This window comes from Amphiura filiformis, chromosome 16 (genome assembly GCF_039555335.1).
Source record: "Amphiura filiformis chromosome 16, Afil_fr2py, whole genome shotgun sequence".
NCBI lineage: Eukaryota > Metazoa > Echinodermata > Ophiuroidea > Amphilepidida > Amphiuridae > Amphiura > Amphiura filiformis.
In genome coordinates, this window is record NC_092643.1 from 2629794 (window position 1) to 2650533 (window position 20740).

At 37.4% G+C, this 20740-nt stretch overlaps 1 protein-coding gene across 1 annotated transcript; it reads left to right on the plus strand.

Moving 5' to 3' along the window:
• Positions 1-40: 40 nt before the first annotated feature.
• On the plus strand, positions 41-20446 carry LOC140136443 (uncharacterized). Its single transcript, XM_072158166.1, has 9 exons — positions 41-448; positions 510-2741; positions 4409-4606; positions 5052-5127; positions 6656-6820; positions 8476-8595; positions 9699-9740; positions 15170-15253; positions 19408-20446. Exons 1-9 carry the CDS (start codon positions 41-43, stop codon positions 19608-19610), a joined length of 3528 nt encoding a protein of 1175 aa, XP_072014267.1. The 3' UTR covers positions 19611-20446.
• Positions 20447-20740: the final 294 nt, after the last annotated feature.

Sequence of the window (20740 nt, forward strand, 5' to 3'; positions counted from 1 at the left end):
TTTCCGACTGAATCGGTGCCACGTCCTGAGAGCAAAAAGAATGGTGATGTCGAATTCTGCATCTATATCTGTATCTGCATCTGCATCTTGTGCAAATAAGCTGATTGTCAGTGCAGAAAAGGCAAAAGAAGAAGCAGAGAATTTTCTGCAGACTATCAAAGAAGAACGTGCCAAAACGTACAAAAACAGTCCAGACGAGTTACAGATTGTAAGAGAGAAAAGTGCTGATAAAGCAGCCATTATGGATACAACTACAAATAAGCAGACTGCTTCACCAGATCTTGTTAAAGTCAAAGGATTGGAAGGATCGAGAAATGAAGATGCCCACGAAGCCAAAGAGAATGTGACAAAGCAACTAGATACGGAGATTGAACAGAATCCTATGAAGAAGCTACACAAGATGTCTTCGGAGCTTGGTTACCAGATAGCAGCTGTAGTTGGGTACCAGGCAACGAGTCCAGTCATCCCAGTTGCAGGCATTCACTATACGTTCACCCCAAGTCATATAGAACAATCCGCGGTCGCGACGCTACGCTCGTCACAATTCTTTGACTGTATGGTTTTGCGAGAAGAGGTCGAATACTTTATACGATGCCATTACTCATTTGAGAGGCCATACAGGTGATAAGCCGTTTCAATGCTGTTTTTGTAATTATATCACCGCACACGAGCTGGCAATTAAAAACCATTTCCAGTTAAAGCACGCAAGTCATGAATTGCCAAATGACAAGGACAATGAAGAGCAAACTAGTGATAAATATGATGAAACTATTAATCCTCCTCTAGCCGGGCCTCCAGCTCCCCCATCTCACTCATCTGAAAGTGACGATGTACCACCTACCAGTAGTGGAAATGAAGACACGACCGAGAAGGATCCCTTGCAGCCAGAATGGCCCGCATTCTTTGCCAATCGGCGATATATCGACTTTGATTTCTGTATCAGCGAAAAGGAGAGCGAGGCAGTTTCCACGTTTCTGAAATCGGGCTCCTATAGATGTGAAGTGTGCAACATTAAGCTTAGTAATCGTTTTGGGGTCACTAGCCATATTCGCAAGCACTTTAATGACAAGCCGTATGTGTGCATTCATTGTAAATGCACGTTTGATTCTGCCAACGCATGCGTTACGCATCTTGATCAGTATCATAAACTGGGAAAACTGCCACCTATGTATGATCCTGCTATGCATGTTCTTGTTGGTGTACCAACCTCTCCACCTTCTTCCGGTGTTAAGGCAGAAACATTCAGCCCGGAGACACACCAAGTCAGTGGGATTGCTGAAGAAAAGATGCAGTTGGAGCCACAATGGCCCATCCATTTTGCCGCAAAAAGAGATATCGACTTCACATTTACTATGAGTGTATTTGAAAAAGCAGCTCTGAGAAAATTCTTCCACGCAGGTGTGTATTTATGCGACACGTGTAGTTTCAAGTGCGCGACCAGGATCGATGTCACGGCTCACGTAAGACGTCATAATAAAGAAAAACCGTATCAATGTTTGCATTGCTCCGCTGGCTTTGATTCGGCAATGCCTATGATGGCTCATTGTGATATGCATCAGAAGGAAGACAGCGGTCAAACAGAAGTAGAAGAGAACAAATCCACTCCTCAGCAATCTCCAATGCCAGAATCGACCATCAACGAAAGCTCAGATCAAGATGAAGACAAAAAGTCAGCAGTTATGAACAGCTTAGGCTTATACGGTATGGACTCCATAAAGCAGGAAGTTAAGAACACGGAAGTTTACCAGTTTCCGGTGAGAGGCAAAGATTATACTGTCAAAGAATCTGTATATCTGTTGAAGTTGCGAGCTCATCTTAGCACGCTCTCCAAGTTTGCTTGCGAATTTTGTCATACAGAGTCCCCAACTGTAGATGAAGCTATAGACCATATGGCGCAAACACATGCTCTTCCAGGAGGATTCCGACGCGAGTTCCACTGCGTCATGTGCACAGAGAAATTCAGCGATGAGAAATTCATGCGAAATCACATAGTCGTCCATCATACGAGAAGCGCCAACATGGCTGAAAAACTTGTGATATCAAAGAGTACGACACGTCAAACTGGAGAGGAGTACCTGTGCCTTGTGTGTGGTAAAGTTACTAAAACTGAATGGGATAGTGAGCTTCATAAAAGACAATGCCCTGGAGCTCAGAATGAATTTTTCTGCACAATGTGTTCGTTTAAAAGTCCTTCTCTTGGAGCGATGTCCACACACTGCCACATGAAGCATACTACACATCTGCAGCTGGAAAGAGACCCGTTCACAGGAAACTATATATGTACATTTTGTAGCCTAGTATGGCCACAAGCTGACGAAGATGCAAAAGCGCATTCTTGCAAGATGAACGGTATCGGAACCTGGTACGTATGCAAAGACTGTAATTTTACAAGCGTGGAAAAATCAGTTGTGCTGTTGCATAAGTTGTTCTATCACAGCGATCGAGCCGAGGAATTTGTTTTACCGGGACAGTTGGTGAACATAGCCGCATCAAAAACAGAGACAGGAAGCCAGAAATATGAGATTGGCACTGCAGATCCTAGCAGTGACACCACCAACCAGGTGGCTTCTCACGTTGGAATGCAAGCTTCACCAACGAGCAGTATGGCATCTCCTGCAGGAGTCCAGGTGTCTCCGTCAACTCAGATGGTCTCCCCACATGCCCAGGAGTACCAACATCAAGCAGTGCTGAGTCAGATGGCTTATGTGAAAGCGGCTAAGAATTTTGTTGAACATTCACAGGTATGTACAGGTGTCACAAATCTTATTTTTAAAAGTGCATTTCGTGATCCACAGCCTCATCCCCCCACTTTTCTCAAAAAAAGTTGAGATTTTTATACCACTGGAATCCTCTGGCTGCATAATGTTTATGTACAAAAATTTCTTGCAGATTAATTTGTTTAGCATAAAAAAGTGGCCTATGAAGGAAGTGTTAATACACATAATCATGCATAACTCGCAAGTATACGCAAAATCAGAATCAACTGAAATTTTGGGAATAAGCTTTTTTAGTGGGTATCTACTGAAAAATGTCATAAAAAAGATGCTAGGATCACGAAATACTCCTTAAGTGTGAAGTGGGTTATATCCAATGAGGTTAAACCAAAGAGAACCATCTCCGCCATGTTTGTTAGTCGCCTGTGGAGGGTAAAATAGTGTACATTGTACCTCACTTCCATTTGATGTGAGTGGTTGCTTGCATTCTGTGTGTGGTGCCAAATATGTGTGATACACACTCAAGCTTAATGCGTCAAGTATTGTTGTTCCATTTTGGGCTTTAGTCAATAATTGCAGCAGGTACACAATTTATCGTCCATGAGCGTCAAACCAAAATGGTGGAATTTTGAGTCTGTACTTTTTGGGTCTAATCACTGATTATTTCAGATAAAAGTCTCCAATGTACTGTTTAGCATAGCCAAAATTTTGGGGTATAAAAAGTAGCAACTGGAAGTTAGCAGGTCAATGTAGTCTGCCTTCTGAAGTAATATGGACTGTTCAGTGCCAGAAGCGAGTATGTTCAATAGAGCGGCCTTGTGAGCATTTAGCAATTTACACACAGTATATTGTACTCATCTACACATGACAGTTACACATGGCTATTGCACTTACCAACTTCTGGCACTGAGTAGTCAATATGCAGTATTTGCAAATAACTTATATATCAGATACTACTTTTGACTTTCCACATTTCAACTGCTCAGTGCCAGAAGGGGGTAAGTGCAGAAGTTGCCATGTGTAGCCGAGTACAATAATACTGTGTGTAAATTGCCAAATGTTGACAGGGCAACTATTGCACTTACCCACTTCTGGCACTGAGCAATCAGTTTGCTCATTTGTTTACATCCATATCAAAAAGGATGTACTTGTTAGCTGTTATGTGTTTCTTTTTACACATACCTATAAGAATAAATACCAGACTCATCTCAAGCGAATGTCATTTCAAATCGTCCAATATTCCTACCTATTATATCAAATTGAGAAACATTTAGCAGCCGACAAGAGCGTCTGTTCGATATTTTTATTTTTGCGATAGCTACATTGAGTGTGAAAAGTACCTTGCTCTCATGTTCTGAACAGGATTGCAAATATTGTTCTTTTGTGCTGTTTTAGTTGAAATCCATACACCCCCTGCATGGAAGACATGACCTTAATCTTTCACACAGGGAGTGTAAATTTCAAATGGGTTTACCTGAATGGGTGACTTCATTTGATATCTACACCCCTATGTAGGAGATTAAAGCATGTCTTTTATAGTAATGTATAGATATAGATTGCAACTGGAATAGCACTTTGTCGGATTTCTTAAGACGATTATATTTGCTGGATCAAGCTTTGAATCATGAAATTGTGTTCTTGTACTCAGATAACTTATGTAAAAAAGTAAAACAATTATCTGATTTATGTTACAGGCAAATATCAAACCACCCAAGGCTCCTGCTAAACCAATCACAGCCTATATACGCTACAGCAAAGACAAGTACAAAGAAGTGAAATCCAAGTACCCAGATCTAGGGGTGGGCAGTATTGGCAGAATTATTGGTGCTCAGTGGCATGCCTTGACAGCAGAGGAGAAATCCAAGTATACCGAGGAGTATATGAAAGACAAGGTAAGGTTTACTGACACTACAAAATGTCTGTTGCGGGTACCTTCACAGGTACACCATCGCCAAGGTACCTGACTGGTACACACAGAGTACCAACACAGTACCAATGCTGCTACTGCACAGAGTCCACCAGCAGTGGTTTTGCATTGGTACTACACTGGTACTACACTTGTACTGCACAGTACCAGTCAAGTGCCTTGGCGACAGTGTACCATACCTGTGATATTATTACTGAACTTCGCCAGCGTATTGTATTCAATCTATATTTGCTATATCGGAAACACAAGGCACCACAACGCAAGTGCAGCGTAGTATATGAACGGACCTTTAGGATATTGAAAAGGTGCGCCAAGCATATGCCAAGAATGACAACCATGATTTTGTGAAACAAAGCAATCAATCATGATATTAATATTGTTTTTAATTCTTTTTGTTCTTTTCTCTTCAGGAAAGATACCAGCAAGAAATGATGAAATATCATGAATCTGCAGAATATAAGGCTTATGCGAAAGCAAGAGCTTCTGGTAAGGAAACTGCCGTTATAAATTCTGTGTTATTAGTCTGTTTTTGTTTCACCAGAACTATGTTCAGGTGAAACAAAAAGGAGGATTTTATTTGTCTATCTATCATTGTGTACGTCTTTCTGTCTGTTGGGGTGTTCTCACAAGGCTTTTCTTGTGTGTCTTTTTGTGTACAAAACATGCTTGTGTGTCTAGCAACAGAAGCAGGGTCTTTCGCAAGCGAAAAAAGAAAAGATGTCAGTCATATGTCCGTTACGCATCTGTCATGTCAAAAAGACACGCAAGAAAGTCTCACAGACGCACAAGTATATGCTGACAAAGTGACGTAGCAATCGATAAATATAATTTTGACTATATCTCCCCGCACTACAACGTTCATTCGGTACCGATGCATTGAATGATAGATGTCAAAGAAATGCTAATCACTTGCACCTGTAAGATTAGTCTCTTTCAAAAGAGCGGTATTGTATTCAATCTATTATATGATTGAAGACAGGTGATGAGTGCAGCCTGCTGTAGTGCAGAGTGATCTATTCAAAAATTGTATTCATCTATTGCTATCCGATTATGACGTCACTTCGCCAGCGTATACCTACCTAAGTAGGGAGGTAATGTCTGTCTGTTGTGATGTTATAATACTTGTGGACTAGATATCTTGCGATCCGTAAAGTATATGGTAACTAAACCTGGTGGAGGGAAGTCTATTTGTCTTACTGATTAGATTTTTGTTGCAGATCATGCACACTAAAATATGTAATTTCCATAATTATATGCATAATTTGTTGCATAATGTTCCAAAAAAGCTTGTGGATGAGATCTTCTAAGACATGTTTGTGGTTGCTAAACCTGGTGGAAGGAAGTATATGGTTACCTAATTAAATTTTCAGTGCAAAATATGCATATTAAGTTGGTAATTTGCTCAAGTTTGTTTGGCTTATAATTGGCAAAATTTGTTGGGTTTTTGTAACTGCTCACATCAATAAAGTCCCAACTTATGCTTGTGTAAATTCACATAAGCATGCATTAGTCACATATTAGGCAACAAACGTAAGTGCTGCGCTCAAATGCGTGCATGCCATTCTATATCAGTACACAAAGTTATGAGTCTCATTTTTTTTTTGCCAATTGTAAGCTGAACAAACATTAACTGGAACTCTCTGTGTTACTAACCAGGATCAGGGGAGACTACATGGTTCCTAAATCTGCCATGGAGACCAAAATGGTTTACGTCCGGTATTTATTGGAGAAGCCTGAAAAAAGATGTCATTAAGCTTGAGCATTAGAAAGGTTTGCTCGATGGATAGTCCTTGTTGCTTGTTATTTGCACAATGCATTAAGATCCGGCAAGCAAACATAATGTGCACTTGTTTCAGAATTTTTAAAATCTGATGCCAAAAACTGAATCACACTATTCTGCTTTCAATTTGGGCAATATGGACACGCTAACTTTATATCTTATGTTACATATTTTCCCCCTGCATCTCTTTCAAACTGGTATTAGTCTCAGCTTTTAAATATGTTTATCTAGTAGCAAAGCAGCTTGAAAAGGACAGGCAAAAATTGAAGAATATGGCGCCCACTACCTCCGCAGAGTACCCACTGAGAGTACCTCAACCTGCTTGGCTTGGTTTCCAGGGTTACAACAATCCTTCTTTGCCTACTAATCAAACTTCTTCTTCTTCTGGGATGCAAAGCCGTAAGATGCTTGATATGGCATGGCATGTTCTGTCAAATTCAGTCATAAATGGATGAAATTTAGGTCAGAGGTCAGATGGCTTAAATCATGTTTAAGAGATGCATATTAATAGTATGTTTAGCCTTCTGAATTGACATTCTTCTTTTGTGAATTTTTTGATCAAATTTTAATGTCCAATTTGTACTAAATTTGACAGAATAAATCATGCTTAAAACTGCATGCAATCTTAACACAAAGCTAGCATATCGTAAACCTCATCTACAAGCATATACAGTGTTTTTGATGAAAGCTAGATTAATATGATACATGCGTAAATATGCCAATACAATAAATTGGTCTTACAATAATTCTTGTTTGTATATGCTTGGATCTGTAATTTATTAGCTCAAATTCTATGATGGCGCCTGGATTAATTTAGCTTTCATCAGAAGCACTCTATATGCTTGTAGACGAGGTTTTATGGTATTCAAAACTACAGTTGTATTCTTTTTACTCAAAAATATTTGAGATGTTTTTTAGTTGTAGCACAATCGCACTTAAAGACAAGAATGAAATATGCATCCTGATATTTTTGTGAACATGTTTTTATGTATTAATCAATAACTACACTAACTTGCTGGCAGAGAAGAACGGCAGTTGTTTACATTTCGAGAGCGTGCACAGCGTAAACATGGAAGTGGGGTTTTGATTGGCTAATTCAATCATCCGACAAACAAAACAATGACCAATAATCTGACAAAGAAGGGATAGTCGCAGAACGGCACACATGTTAATATGGTGTATGTCGCAAGACACTGCCAATCTTCTCTGGAAGCGATTGTATGGCATAACTTGGTGTCAAAATTTCAAAACTGTCAAACTGCTTTACAAAATAGTTTGTATAGCCATTTTCAAATTTCTATAGCATTTATCATCACATGTTTTAGCGATGTTTATGAAGCCTTTTATATTCCACCTTTCTTACAATATCGAAGGTTCAACGGTTAGTTTGGTCAAGAAATTTCATCAGGACCACCTCATGATCCAAGAGCCCAAGTGATTGTAAGGGTCTGATTGGCAAAAGAAAACCATCTCTATGTCACAAAAAGTATTTTTTGAAATTTCAGAATTTATATGAGCATAATTTATGTGTTTTGCTGTTCCAAAGTGCGCTTTCTTGGACTTTTTGCCTTTTTTTTATCTTTGGACTTCTCTGACTTGACAGTGCATCACTATTCATTATACATACAAATTTGCATCATAAATGATGCAATGAGATGAGATGCGATATCGGCTCTATTATGCTCCAAAGGTGAAAGAGTTTTCACCAAGATTTTAAAGGATTGTTAGATGTAGTTCCAATTCTGTGTAAGGTTGATTTAAATGTTCCTAACATAAGCCAAATATTGAATCGAAATTTATATAATAAAGAACCATTTTGCACAATAAAACAGGATTATTATCATGTCTAAATTTTGAGAGAATTTTTAGCATATTATAATATTGCATGCTCTTTTGCTTTTTGCATTTTTGTGGGTTGAGAACCAGAAAGCCATAACTCGCAGTGAAAAACCATTGTGAGTTAAGGCTTTCTGGTTCTCAACCCTTGATTTATTTTGTGAGAACAATACTTGGAATAAGTTTTCACCAATACTGATATTCTTTTCATTCCTCAGCAGCTTTGAGCGTATTGCCACACCCACTGACCAAGAATTTATTATCGTCACCGCCTACACCACCCTCACAGATTAGTGACCAAGATGTGATGCTTATTAGTCCAGGACACCCATCAACAGGTTAGTTATTCGCCCTTTGCTTATATCCGCCATCTTGCTACCAAAACGAGGTTCTCCCTGCAAATGCATGTGCAAAAGGGCATTTTTATTTATCACGCTTTCTAGCAATGTGCCAGAAGGTTTTTGCAAAGTGTACACGGTAATTAAAACACATGTTTGACAGGCGTACGCACACAACATGCACTTTGCGGGTAGAACCTCCTTTTGAAATGACAGTGCGAAGGGTCAGTACAGGTTATCCTAAATCTAACCTTTAAATTAGGGTCTTCTGTGCTGAATCTAGAGCCTTAAGGGGTGGGGTATGAACCTTTGGACAGTATTTATTGTGGGATATTAAGCACATCAGACATATCGAATTGCATTCTGTATCTGAAGAATGTCCTTCTGATATCAAATAATTTTCATTTTTTTTAATTAGCAATGTAATACACATTTTATGGCAAATCATTAAAATTGATATTTTTGATATTTAACAGTACTTGAAGTAAACTCTATAAATCGGATAATATGTACTTAAAGTGTATGTAGGTGGGATGAAAAGCCGACGATCAATTGAAAATTTTGACCTTTCGTATTGAAGATATGGACTTTTTTCCCCAAACACCAAAAAAATCATGTCTTTTTGGGAAAAAAATCCATATCTTAAATATGAAAGGTCAAAATTTTCAATTGATTGTCGGCTTTTTCTCCCAGCTACATACAATTTAAGAATATATCATTAGATTTATAAAATTTACTTCGAGGACGTTATATATCAAAAATGTGAAAAATATCAAATTTTGATAATTTGTCATAAAATTTGTATTATATCGTGAATTTCAAAAATAAAAATAATTTGATATCAGAAAGACATTCTTCGTATTCAGAATGTAATTCAATATGCCTGATGTGCTCTCATGTCCCACAAAAAATACTGTCGAAACGCTCATTCCAGATCCCTTAAAATGTTAACAATTTGGGAAAAGTGAAAAATAGAGCTTCAGAAAGGTAGCTAGATGAAAACAGGAGTCTTAGGAGTGGTAGAGGAGCCTGAAAAAATTGGGAGGTCTACAATAATGCATTATAAGATGCTTACTTAGTAATTTCAAAATTGTTACTTGCAGATATAGCAGACCGAATAATGGAAAAATCCTATAGATGTAACAGTAAGTATTGCCATAAAGAGCTTTTTTTTCGTACAACTATGTATTTGTACTCAAGTCAGTCCAGTAAATTTGGTAGAATGCATTTATGCATTGTTTAACATAAATGACAGATCCAGAAGAGGATAGGTACATCATTCAGGAAGTGTTCACAATTTTTTTGTCTATGTCATTGGTATATTAATTCAAAATGTTACCTGGTTTGCACAGTACTTTTGTGCGTGTGTGCCAGCCAAAGAGTTTAGAATCAAGGACTACCAACTCTGTCATGTTTACTCTTTGGGTCTAATCTCTTTGGTGCCAGCACATAATTTATTACATGGCGGTGGCTCACTGAATTTTATTACTTGTTGTGTCAATTTCTTGTGTCAAACACACATTGATGTTTTACCAGGGGTGTCTTATGTATTGTGGATGTTTAATGTAGCAGTACGTCACATGAAGCACATCCTATTGTTCAATAATATTAATGCACAATGATATTGTGTTTGCTCAGACTAGTAGTCCACATACTGGAACCCATGCATACTCATGCCTGGGCCCTTTGCCCGTACTAATGATGGGTCCCAATCTGTGTTTGTTCGTCTTCATATGACAAAAGGCCATGGTAGACTGGGCAGCATGAACATTGTCATAATATTATTAGTGTAATTCCTCTGTTGTAGACTTAAAGAAATATTTGTGAGCACTCCCGCAAAATCATTGAGTTCATGGGGAAGGGGAATGCATTTTTTAATTTTTTTTGTATTGCTTGGAAGTTCACTCTAGGGAGTTCACTGTGAACGAAGCATCAACTGTATCAAAATGATTGGTACCCACCAGTTTCGAGTGATATGGACATGACTGCCACATCAAAATGCAACATAGGATTCACATACTTTGTTGTTGATTGTCATAAACAGTCATATAACAATATATTGTGATCATTTCAAGCAGACTCTGTGCTGCATTTGGAAGAAGCAGACTTTTCAATAACCATCAAAACTGATGGTACCAATCATTTTGATACAGCCTGTATGTTCTTTGGGTATACTATAGTACTATTGAGCACTAACAGATTTGCTTTTGAAGGGTTCATCATTGAAGTAGATAGGTTTTCTCCATGGGAATTTATTGCAAGTTATAGTATTTCTATGAGTACACCAGCGGTTATCGCAATACAGGTGCAGGTGATCCCTGTGTGCGTGGTAGAGCTTTCAGATATGTCTCTGTCGAGCTTTTGTCAGATGTGTCTCCGACTTCTCCGGTGAAGTCAAGAGTTACAACAAAAGCCTGACCACTCACAAAGTGACGAGCTGCATCGCTACTGTGATAACCAATGGTGTACTTGTGGAAATACTATAATTTATTGGTTCATCATTGCTTAATGTTCAGGGATGATTTGTTTGTGTACTCACTGTATTGCCTATATGCTGTATTATTTGTTTGAGATAATATTCATATCACAAAAATGTTTTGGGGCAACTTTAGAATTGCAGCCACCATGTGATCACCAATCCTAAATACTAATATCAACATTATCTTAACCCCTGCCCTAAAATCTCCTGCATATGAAAGAGGACCAAAGAGTACTGATTCCACCATGTTTTGCATGTTGCTCACGGAGGACAAATAGTGTACCTAATGAATAATTTTGCTATGCATCCCGTCAAACTTAGATTCAAAGTGTGTTGTTGTTTGCCTATAATGCTTTGTGCTAAAAACGTGGCCTGAGTGTGCAAACATTTGTAGCACTCAAGCTTAAAGATTATTGTTCAATTTGGGTTCTTGCTGAAAATCGCAGAAGGTGCACTATTTGGCCCCCATGACTGAGTGACAATCCAATATGGCGGATTTACCATAGTGTTACACACGGGGCAATTTTGAGTGGGTAAAATCTCTCTGGGCATACAGAGTACACAAACAGATATTACAAAAATGTTGGTTGTTTTTCTTCACCCAATTTGTAACCACTTTCTCATTCACATTACCGTTTAACGGGTTATTTTCGCGGGGTTAATTTTTGTGTGCTTCCCTGCACAGTTTGGTGGTGTCTTCTATTTGTGGTTTGAAACAATAGCATGTTGAAGCCTATCAGTTAAAAATATTAAGGCAGGGTTTTGAATTTGCGGATGCTTGTTAAAGCGAAAATGAATCCCCCGCGAAAATTCCCCGTTATACAATATTCAGTGTACCTGTGTGTCTGTCTCTCTATTGCATAGAGTGTGGTTGTAGGTTCAAGCTCCAGTCGGAACATAAGTATCATATGACCCACTATCATTCAACGCAAAGCGGATATGAAGTGGGAGGAACAACTGCAGCAAATGGCGTCCGCCACAATCACGCTGAGTCTTTTCAAGACCAACGACGGCAAATGATAGCTGCACATTCATGTGAGTCTTGCAACGGCCCTGTGTCAATCAAGTCGGACGTTTTTGTGTGCATTTTCTGTTGCGAAAACTGCCATGCTGTGTTTTTTTTTCTTTGCTCACAATTTTTGGTTTTCAACAAATTTTTGGTTTTTCAACAAATTTTCCGTTGAGAAGATAAGCTTGTTCCTATTGTCTCAAAATGTGAAAAATGTGAAACTTGGCTATTATCTGTTCCAGCTTCAATGACACCTGTCACTTTTGAATAGGTATTAGAGTGATTAGATGAGACAGGTGCCCTGTTCAATTCTTAGCAAATAAAAGCTGTATTGATTGCAGATTTATTTGCTCCATTGCATTCACACATACACAAACCTCCTCTGACAGTGAATGGAATTTGTCCAGCGAGATGTCACAAGGTGTCACTGTGGCAGGAATTTAAAATAGTTATTGTGTGCATGCACATACAGAGCCTGAAAACGAATTTGAACACGCATGTGGGGTGTCATTGGGTTGCGGGGGTTATGTGCGCCCCTTAATGCATCACCGAATTTTCTTAATCCAAAAATTGGTAACAAGTTTGTTGCAATGGAAAAATGCATGCAAACGTCAAACTATATGCTGGCTTTGAGGCAAATGGTGACAGTCAACAGATTTATGAAGGTAGAGATGGTGCACATATGTGTACATCCATATCAAGACGATGCACTTGTCGGCTGCTACATGTGTCTCATTTTACATAATAACTAGGAATAAATACCAGACACATCACAAGTGGAGGTCACTTCCAATTATCACCAAGTCACATGGTTAAAGAATGTTCTCTTTATTCCTAAAACATTTGATTTGAAGTGACCTCCACTTGAGATAAGTCTGGTATTTATTTGTGAAATGAGACACATGTAGCAGCTGACAAATGCATCCTTTTGATATGGATGTACACATATGAACAAAGTGTCAACCTTTCCAAGAATGAGGGCCAGTCATTCCATTGCATGCACAATGACATGACCTTAACCTCTCACACAGGGAGTGTAGATTTCAAATGGAGTCGCCCATTCATGTAACCCCATTTGAAATTCACACACCCTGTGTGAAAGATTAAAGTCATATCTTCCATACAGGGTGTGTATGGATTTCAACTGAAATTGCCCATTTAAGGCCCAACTCTACCTTAATTAATCTCTGATAAGTCCAAAAGAAAAAGTATTTCTCAAAGCTTCCGAACATCTTAACTTCCAATTTGGAATGTGTCTTCCCCCTCTTTTTCTTTAATGAAATATTTTTGATAATTAAAGTGTTTAATCACACAATTCTTCCAACAAAGGGAAAAGAAATTAATATGGACCATTTTCTCTGAGACAAATGTGTACCTTAAATGGAATGTGTACGGCAGCTTTGAGACATGCAATTTTGCCTAATAACATTATATTCCATACTATATACCACATAGAATTGATAACACAGTGTTATGTCAATTGCACCATGAGGGGAAACAGTACTAGTGAACTAACACTCCACTGCTTTTGTGTGTTGCTATCATGTCACTATCTTCTTTGGTGGTAGAATGGATTCTGTGGGTGATGGTGTTGCACTAAAACAGTGTATGTTGCTTTAATTTTCTGTCCTACTTGATTTACTAATTTAAATTTCATTGCTATTCGCTGTAGAAGTGATGTAATTAATCAGATTAACTACCATAGCAATAGAGGAATACAATGTTGAATATATCGTCCTGCACTATAACGTTCACGTAGTACCTATGCCTTGAACCATTGAATCAAAGAACAGGTATAAAGACCTGGATCATATCGCACCTGTAAGATTACTATCTTTGAAAAGAGCGTATTGTATTCAATCCATGACACACACAGGTGGTGTGTACAACCTGCTTGTAGTGCAGGGTGATATATTCAAAAATTGCATTAATCTATTGCTATGGTAGTTAATTGATTATTACATCGCTTCTACGGCGAATTGAATAGTGTCTTAATTCTGGACAAGAGAATCAAGTAAAATTACTTCATAGTGATCAGTTATGCTTTGGATAAAGTCGAAGTACCCATACTGATCTATATTAAGTTGGCATACAACTGATAGCTCCAGAAGAAGGCTACATGTATATTTATGAGGCCGGTTTAATTGTTCATTTTGGGGAAGTGAAGGCATGGATTTTGTGGTCATCCATGTGTGGACACAATGCAATATAGGACAGTATTTATTTATGACTTGTCTAGGTTCCTTCCTAGACATTAATGAATGCCAAATACGTGCCAAATTAACATGTCATAGATTGGGTTATTCCTTTTGAAATTCACACTCCCCATGTGGAAGAGTTAGCTACAGTCTTCCACAAAGGGAGTATGTGTTTCAAATGGAATTGGTTTGGGTTAATTATTTTGGAACCCATACTCCCTCTGTATTTTTGCTTAAAGGGGAATATTGGAATGTCATCTTTCTCTGGGTAAGATCTGACACCAGGCCAGCCCATGGCCAGAGGGTAACATGAGTAGGTTTGTTTCACCTTGAAGGCAATGATAGTCTTGCAAATATGGTCTAACTTTCCCCTAAGCCATCCAATATGCCATGAATTAGTAGGGCTACAACTGGTATCTACTGGTCAGTTTATACTCCTATTTCCACATCTGTTATTTTAATGTGCGCCTTTAACCTATATCTCCCACAACTGGAGCAAGTATAGTTACCGAATTGTTTATTACATTTGAAACACTTACACTCTCTATGGAAGACAATAACTAAATCTTCCACAAGGGAGTGTGGATTTTAAATGGATTAGCACTTAAGATCTATTTAGGGTTGTTGTTAGGGTTAGCAGACATTTTTAATTGCTCGTTTGTAATATACAATATGCATATTGTATTTTGGGAAGGGATTTTATTCAAAATGACTTGCAGTCGGGATCCATGTATAATTTTAGTGCATTTTTTGAAAAGCTAAAATCTAAAACAGATGACACAATGTGTAAACTGACCTACTTTGTCCATTTATTAGAAGAAAGGAAAGAAATAGTAGTTAGAATTTGCAAATTTGATAATCTTGTTTGTTTTTGCTTTCTAATGTTAGATCCAGCTCCGTCTTATTCAACTAATAATTTGATGGCTCAGCCGCCAAGTTCTTATAGTCAGCAACCAATGCCAGTGCCTACAGGTAAGTGCTCCTCTCAGCTAGGATTATTTCAATCATTACAGAGATAGGGGATCGGTAGTAACGTTTGCATGGTATTTTTGTGAGACATGAGAGCACAACATCATATACATCAACTTGCATTCTGAATATGAGGAATGTAATTCTGATATCAAATTATTTTTTTATTTTTTGAAATTTGCAAATTATTAAAAATTATCAAATTATTAAATATAAATTTGTTAATAATTTTCCATAAATTTGTATTATATCGCAAATTTCAAAAAATTATTTGAAGGACATTACTCATATTCAGAATGTAATATAGCATGTCTGATGTCCTCTCGGGTCTCACAAAAACACTGTGCAAACATCGCTATCCGATTCCTTAAGTTTTGTAGCCACTTATCTTTGTATGTCCAGCTACAATATACTTAACATTCCACACTCAATTTTGCCGGTATTGAGATGAATACTATCATGTTACAGAAATCAATGAAAACTATTAATTATCCCCCAGTTTGTTCATGCATTTCGAAAAACATCATTGGTTTCAGGTTCTATCACCTGAGGCCATAGCTCTGGGCCATAGGCTGAATTAAAACCAGTGATATTTATACAATATTGGATAGCTTTGGGTGTGATATGAGAATATACTGCACAAGCCATGAAAATAGGTCCCTTTTCATGGCAAGTGGGGTATATTCTCATATCACAAAAAAAAAAAAGCCATCCAATATTATTATTATTATATAATATGTGTACATCCATATCAAAACGATGCACTTGTCGGCTACTACATGTGTCTCATTTCACATAATAGCTAGGAATAATATCAGACTCATCTTTGAAGTGGAGGTCACTTCAAATCATCCCAACTCACATGGTTTAGGAATACATTGATCATTCCTTATATAATTTGACTTGGGGATGATATGAAGTGACCTACACTTGATATGTGAGTCTGGTATTTATTCCTAGCTATTATGTGAAATGAGACACAAGTAGCAGCAGACAAGTGCATCGTTTTGATATGGATGTACACATGAAGTTTTTTCGATACTTTTTGAGTACCAAAGTATTAGAATAAACATGTTGGTGCCATTTGGAAAAGGGGTACTGTAAAGTGGGGTGACTTTGGACACGCATATAGGACAGGGTTGCTTGACATAAATCACAATTTTTTCCAAAAAATCATTTATTTAAATTTAAATCAATGATTTTTTAGAAAAAATTATTTATTTAAATTGAGCAACCCTGTCCAATATGCGTGTCCAAAGTCACCCCACTGTCCAAAGTCACCCCACTTTACAGTAGTAAGAAATATAGGAGTTTTTTTTTTTATGCTAAAGTCTCAGTTTGGTGAGGAGCAGTCAGACACCTTTAATTTACACATATGTGTGAATGTGTCAGTGATACCATGATTAATGGCTGTTGTTTAATTTCAGAATTTGTTGTACACAGAGTTTAAGACAACTGCAGAGTGAGATTTCTGTTACTTTTGTCACATTATAGCTTGGAATTTGGGCACTGAATGGGAATTACATACATCACATGGTTGCCAATAATATTTCTAACATTCACAGTCAATAATAGTTCCTTTGAAAGACTAATTAGATAAAATTAGGCAGGCCATAAAAATAAATCTTCCTGCCTTACTGGGAACTAACAAGCAAATCTTTGCTAATGTCAGAATACTTCTTAAAGTTTGAACTATTCGATAAACAAAGCGGTATTTTAAGCTTGTATAGCTTCACAAAAGTGACCTATGGATGCACTTTTTAGTATATTAAACCAAAAACAATTAACAAATACAGTGTGACAATGATAAATTGCATTTTGCAGGTCATCCCCTTTTAGAATCTTATGATTTCTGGGAGCTGCTTTCCCATGTTGTTGTCCCTTTCTATGCCCTGCAAATTAGGAATTGAAGAAGAATAAACAAGTTGTACTACTGAATTATGCTTTGATGAACGATTCATGTTCATCTAAATAACAAGAAATCAGTGCTATGCTTTTTCAGGAAATAGACATAAAGACTTGACAAAAAGTAATGCAGCTGTTATAAATATGCCTATAGCTTCATAACTATTGATCGTATTCACAATATTTCAACATAGAAAGAACGATGGCTTAGTTACGCACATTTTGATACAACATTCATCCAATGTTGTTCAATATTAACAACAAAGTAGTGGTTTTAAAGAAAAATACCTGAATTTAAAAGTTACATTTTATAGCAATCGATGGTTATTAAGCAAGTACTGTGGTAGCATGTAAAATCTGCCATTCTCTTTACGCTGAATTCAAATCAGTACAAGATTGGGTATTTTTTTTGAAAAACACTGCTGTGTTGTTAATATTGGAGGAATGGGGTACCAAAATGAGCGTAAATAAACCATCTTTTCTATGGGGTTGCAGATGTTGTTATTAAAGTGAAAGGATTATGTTCGTCAGTGACAGTGGATTTACGCTACAAAACTATGGAACACTGAAATAACTGAAAACCTTTTGCAGTAGAAAGCAGCCGTGGCAAAAGGGTGATCTTGTAATTTTAAAAATCACTAACAATACTTCTTTTTGTCATTATGGTTGAGGTTAACTTTTCTATTTCACTTTCGCATGGAAAAGGGTTATATCACACAAAGTAAAACTATATTTTGCCCATTGGTTGATTAAGGGGGCTGTCATTCTCTTCAGAATGGGGGGGGGGGGTCATGAATATACTGGGGGTCATTCTTTACACTTAAAATTTAAACAAGTTTTTTGTGTGCGCAGCGCCTTAGTTCCGGCAAAGAATAATTTGTCTTGAATCTGTGTAGGCCAAAGGGAAATGAAATAGGGGTGAGGTGATAAAAAAAATTTAGCCTGCGATAGGGGGGGGTCATAAAAAAATTGACTCCGGTCACCGACATATTCATGACGTCCCCCTAACTTTATGACACATACTTTGGCAAAAGAATGCATCTTCCTCTTATTGCCTTTACAAGTTGCATCATTTTACCATTGAAAAGAAGTTGACTAAAGATATGGCAAAAGGAAGTACACCTGTTAGTGAAGTAAATATAAGATACACCCTTTTATCACATTAGGGCTGCGACTTGCATACTCTCTAAGAAAAATCATACTAGAGTTTCAAGACAGAAAACAGATGTAAAGGGGTGCTTAAAGTTAAAATCAATAAAAATTAAACTTGTGTAGACTGGCTGAACACTGCTAGTCATGACCGATCCAAATTTTAGCCAGAATCATGCAAATTTCTTCAATTCTGTCGCATAAGCGGCAATAATTGCACTTGACCAAATCTATTTGGTGGTGTGGAATCTTTGGTATTATACAATAGCCACTTGTAACAACACTAAAAAACACTATAATAATGATACACCTTCATATTGTTTTCATGTGCCGGTAATAATATAAAAAATTAAATTTTAATTAACCCCATGGGCACTACGGTCTTCCCATATAGTACTCGGCAGGCAGATCTAATGAGGCCCCCAATTCTTTTTTACCCATGTTGAAAATCTGACAAGATGGGGGAGGGGGAATATATAGCCCTCTTTGTAATCAATCCAAATAGTTCTTAGAGGCCAATAATTTGGCAGTATTTATTTGCAATCCCATGTTTGTGGTTGTTAATAAGAAATATTGGTTTTATATTATCATCTACATGTATATATCTATGCCTACAAAAAGTGATAAAGACGAAACACAATGCTTAAGAAACCTGCTTCCGGTCCATGAGGGCAAAGCTCTGGTGATGGTGACTTGGGAAAAAAATGGTGTGAATTCATTTTGCAACATCTACTAAAATAGCTTAAAATTACATACTTTTGCCCTGCCCATTGTTCATCTTCGACACATTACATATTTATACTGGATTTGTTGCTCTAAATTATTTACATAATGGGAGGTGTTCAACTGTCGTAAATTAGGCCTGGCATTACTCAGAAGATATCTTGCACTTCCCACAATGCATTTCTTGAGTTATTTCGTGTCACTATCGACCCATGTTGCACTGAATAGCAAATCAGTACAGGGAAGAAATGTATTGTGGGAATTGTACAGTATCTTCAGGGCATCACCTACATATCTAAAGCTGAAACTGTTCCGGTGAATGAAAACAAACTTGACAAAAATTGATCTTTGAACTAAATTAACATTTTTTATCATTCCAGGCATCTTTACCAGTCAGTTTTACGAGGAACAACTAGCCTCTTCTGCAGACTCAGCAGAGACTGACGATAATGATGTCCTTGAGGACATGACCTCCACCACAGACTCTACCATGGATGAGCGGTTAGACTCTGCTACTCCCATTACGTCATCTACTTCACTGCAAATGCCAGTCATTGCCAATGTCATCTCTCTTTCTGAATGACGTAAAGTATATCGAGCATTATGCATGCTCTGGAAGATGAATATGGCATTGACTCTAACATTTATGTGTGGCATCCAATATTTTAACCATATGATAACTACCTGCCTATTGGTCAAAAAGAAATTTTCAATATCAATTGGACCAATCAGCAACATTGTTAGAATAATTTCACCATGCAAAAATATTGGGGTGAATAATTTGCAAAGCTCCATTCTGATTGGTGATTAAAGTGAAGATATCACATAATTGACCAATCAGAGACAATGTTAGATCGGCAGGTAGTGCTCAGGAGGTTAAGGAATCGGTTAAAATCTTCCATTTGTTGATTGATTCAAAAAATAACTTTCAGTACCAAAAATTACACATGTGAAAATTACCACATTATTTTACAGTATTAAATTCATGTATACTCCTATAAATGCCACCAGGCTTTGCAGATCCTAAAGGGTGTATGCATGTATTAAAAGTACCGTTTTGATACAGTAACCACTCTCCAAATGCTGTATATACAGGGATGTAAGTTTTCAGGCTTTTGCCTGATTCAGGCTTTTTTGTAGTCCAGATTTATGCAATTTCTTTTATTTACTGCCCATTTTAGGCCATTCTGATCATTTTGACGCTGTTTTACAAGCTTATTTAGGCTTATTGTCAACGGTGGGCTTTCATTCCTGTATTTCTGTTTTGGACTCTTATTCTGGAGAGTGGCATCACAGGGTGATACAATTATGTGAAGGAAGATGATTACGAGTGATGGAGAACAATATCGCATGGAAATGGCCTTTTTGAAGTGCATTTTGATACAACATTATGGACTTCTTAACAAATATAAAGGAAACCTGAGGCCGTATAAAATTAATGTTTTGGTTCTCGTCCAGAGGATTTTCATGAATTGATGAGGGAGGGAGGTGTTTTTTTTTTTTTTTTTTTTTCAATGTAAAATTAGCATTGTCAGTAGTTTTCGGTCTTCTCCAACTGTGCTCGAGGAAACGATGAGGCCCTTTTTTTTTTTTTTTTTTTTTTCCAAATGTGAGATTCTGAGGGATAAACCCCCTAGAGTACCACAAAAAGACTTGGAAGTGATGCTTGTTCTCTAATAAACTTATTTATATGTATGAAGATTTCATAAATCG

Excerpts from the sequence above, each read along its gene's own strand:
- LOC140136443 (XM_072158166.1), top strand. The coding sequence starts at position 41 with ATGGTGATGTCGAATTCTGCATCTATATCTGTATCTGCATCTGCATCT. Across the intron at positions 6,821-8,475 it reads TTCTTCTGGGATGCAAAGCC|CAGCTTTGAGCGTATTGCCA; the intron begins GTAAGATGCTTG and ends TTCATTCCTCAG. Across the intron at positions 15,254-19,407 it reads ACCAATGCCAGTGCCTACAG|GCATCTTTACCAGTCAGTTT; the intron begins GTAAGTGCTCCT and ends TTATCATTCCAG.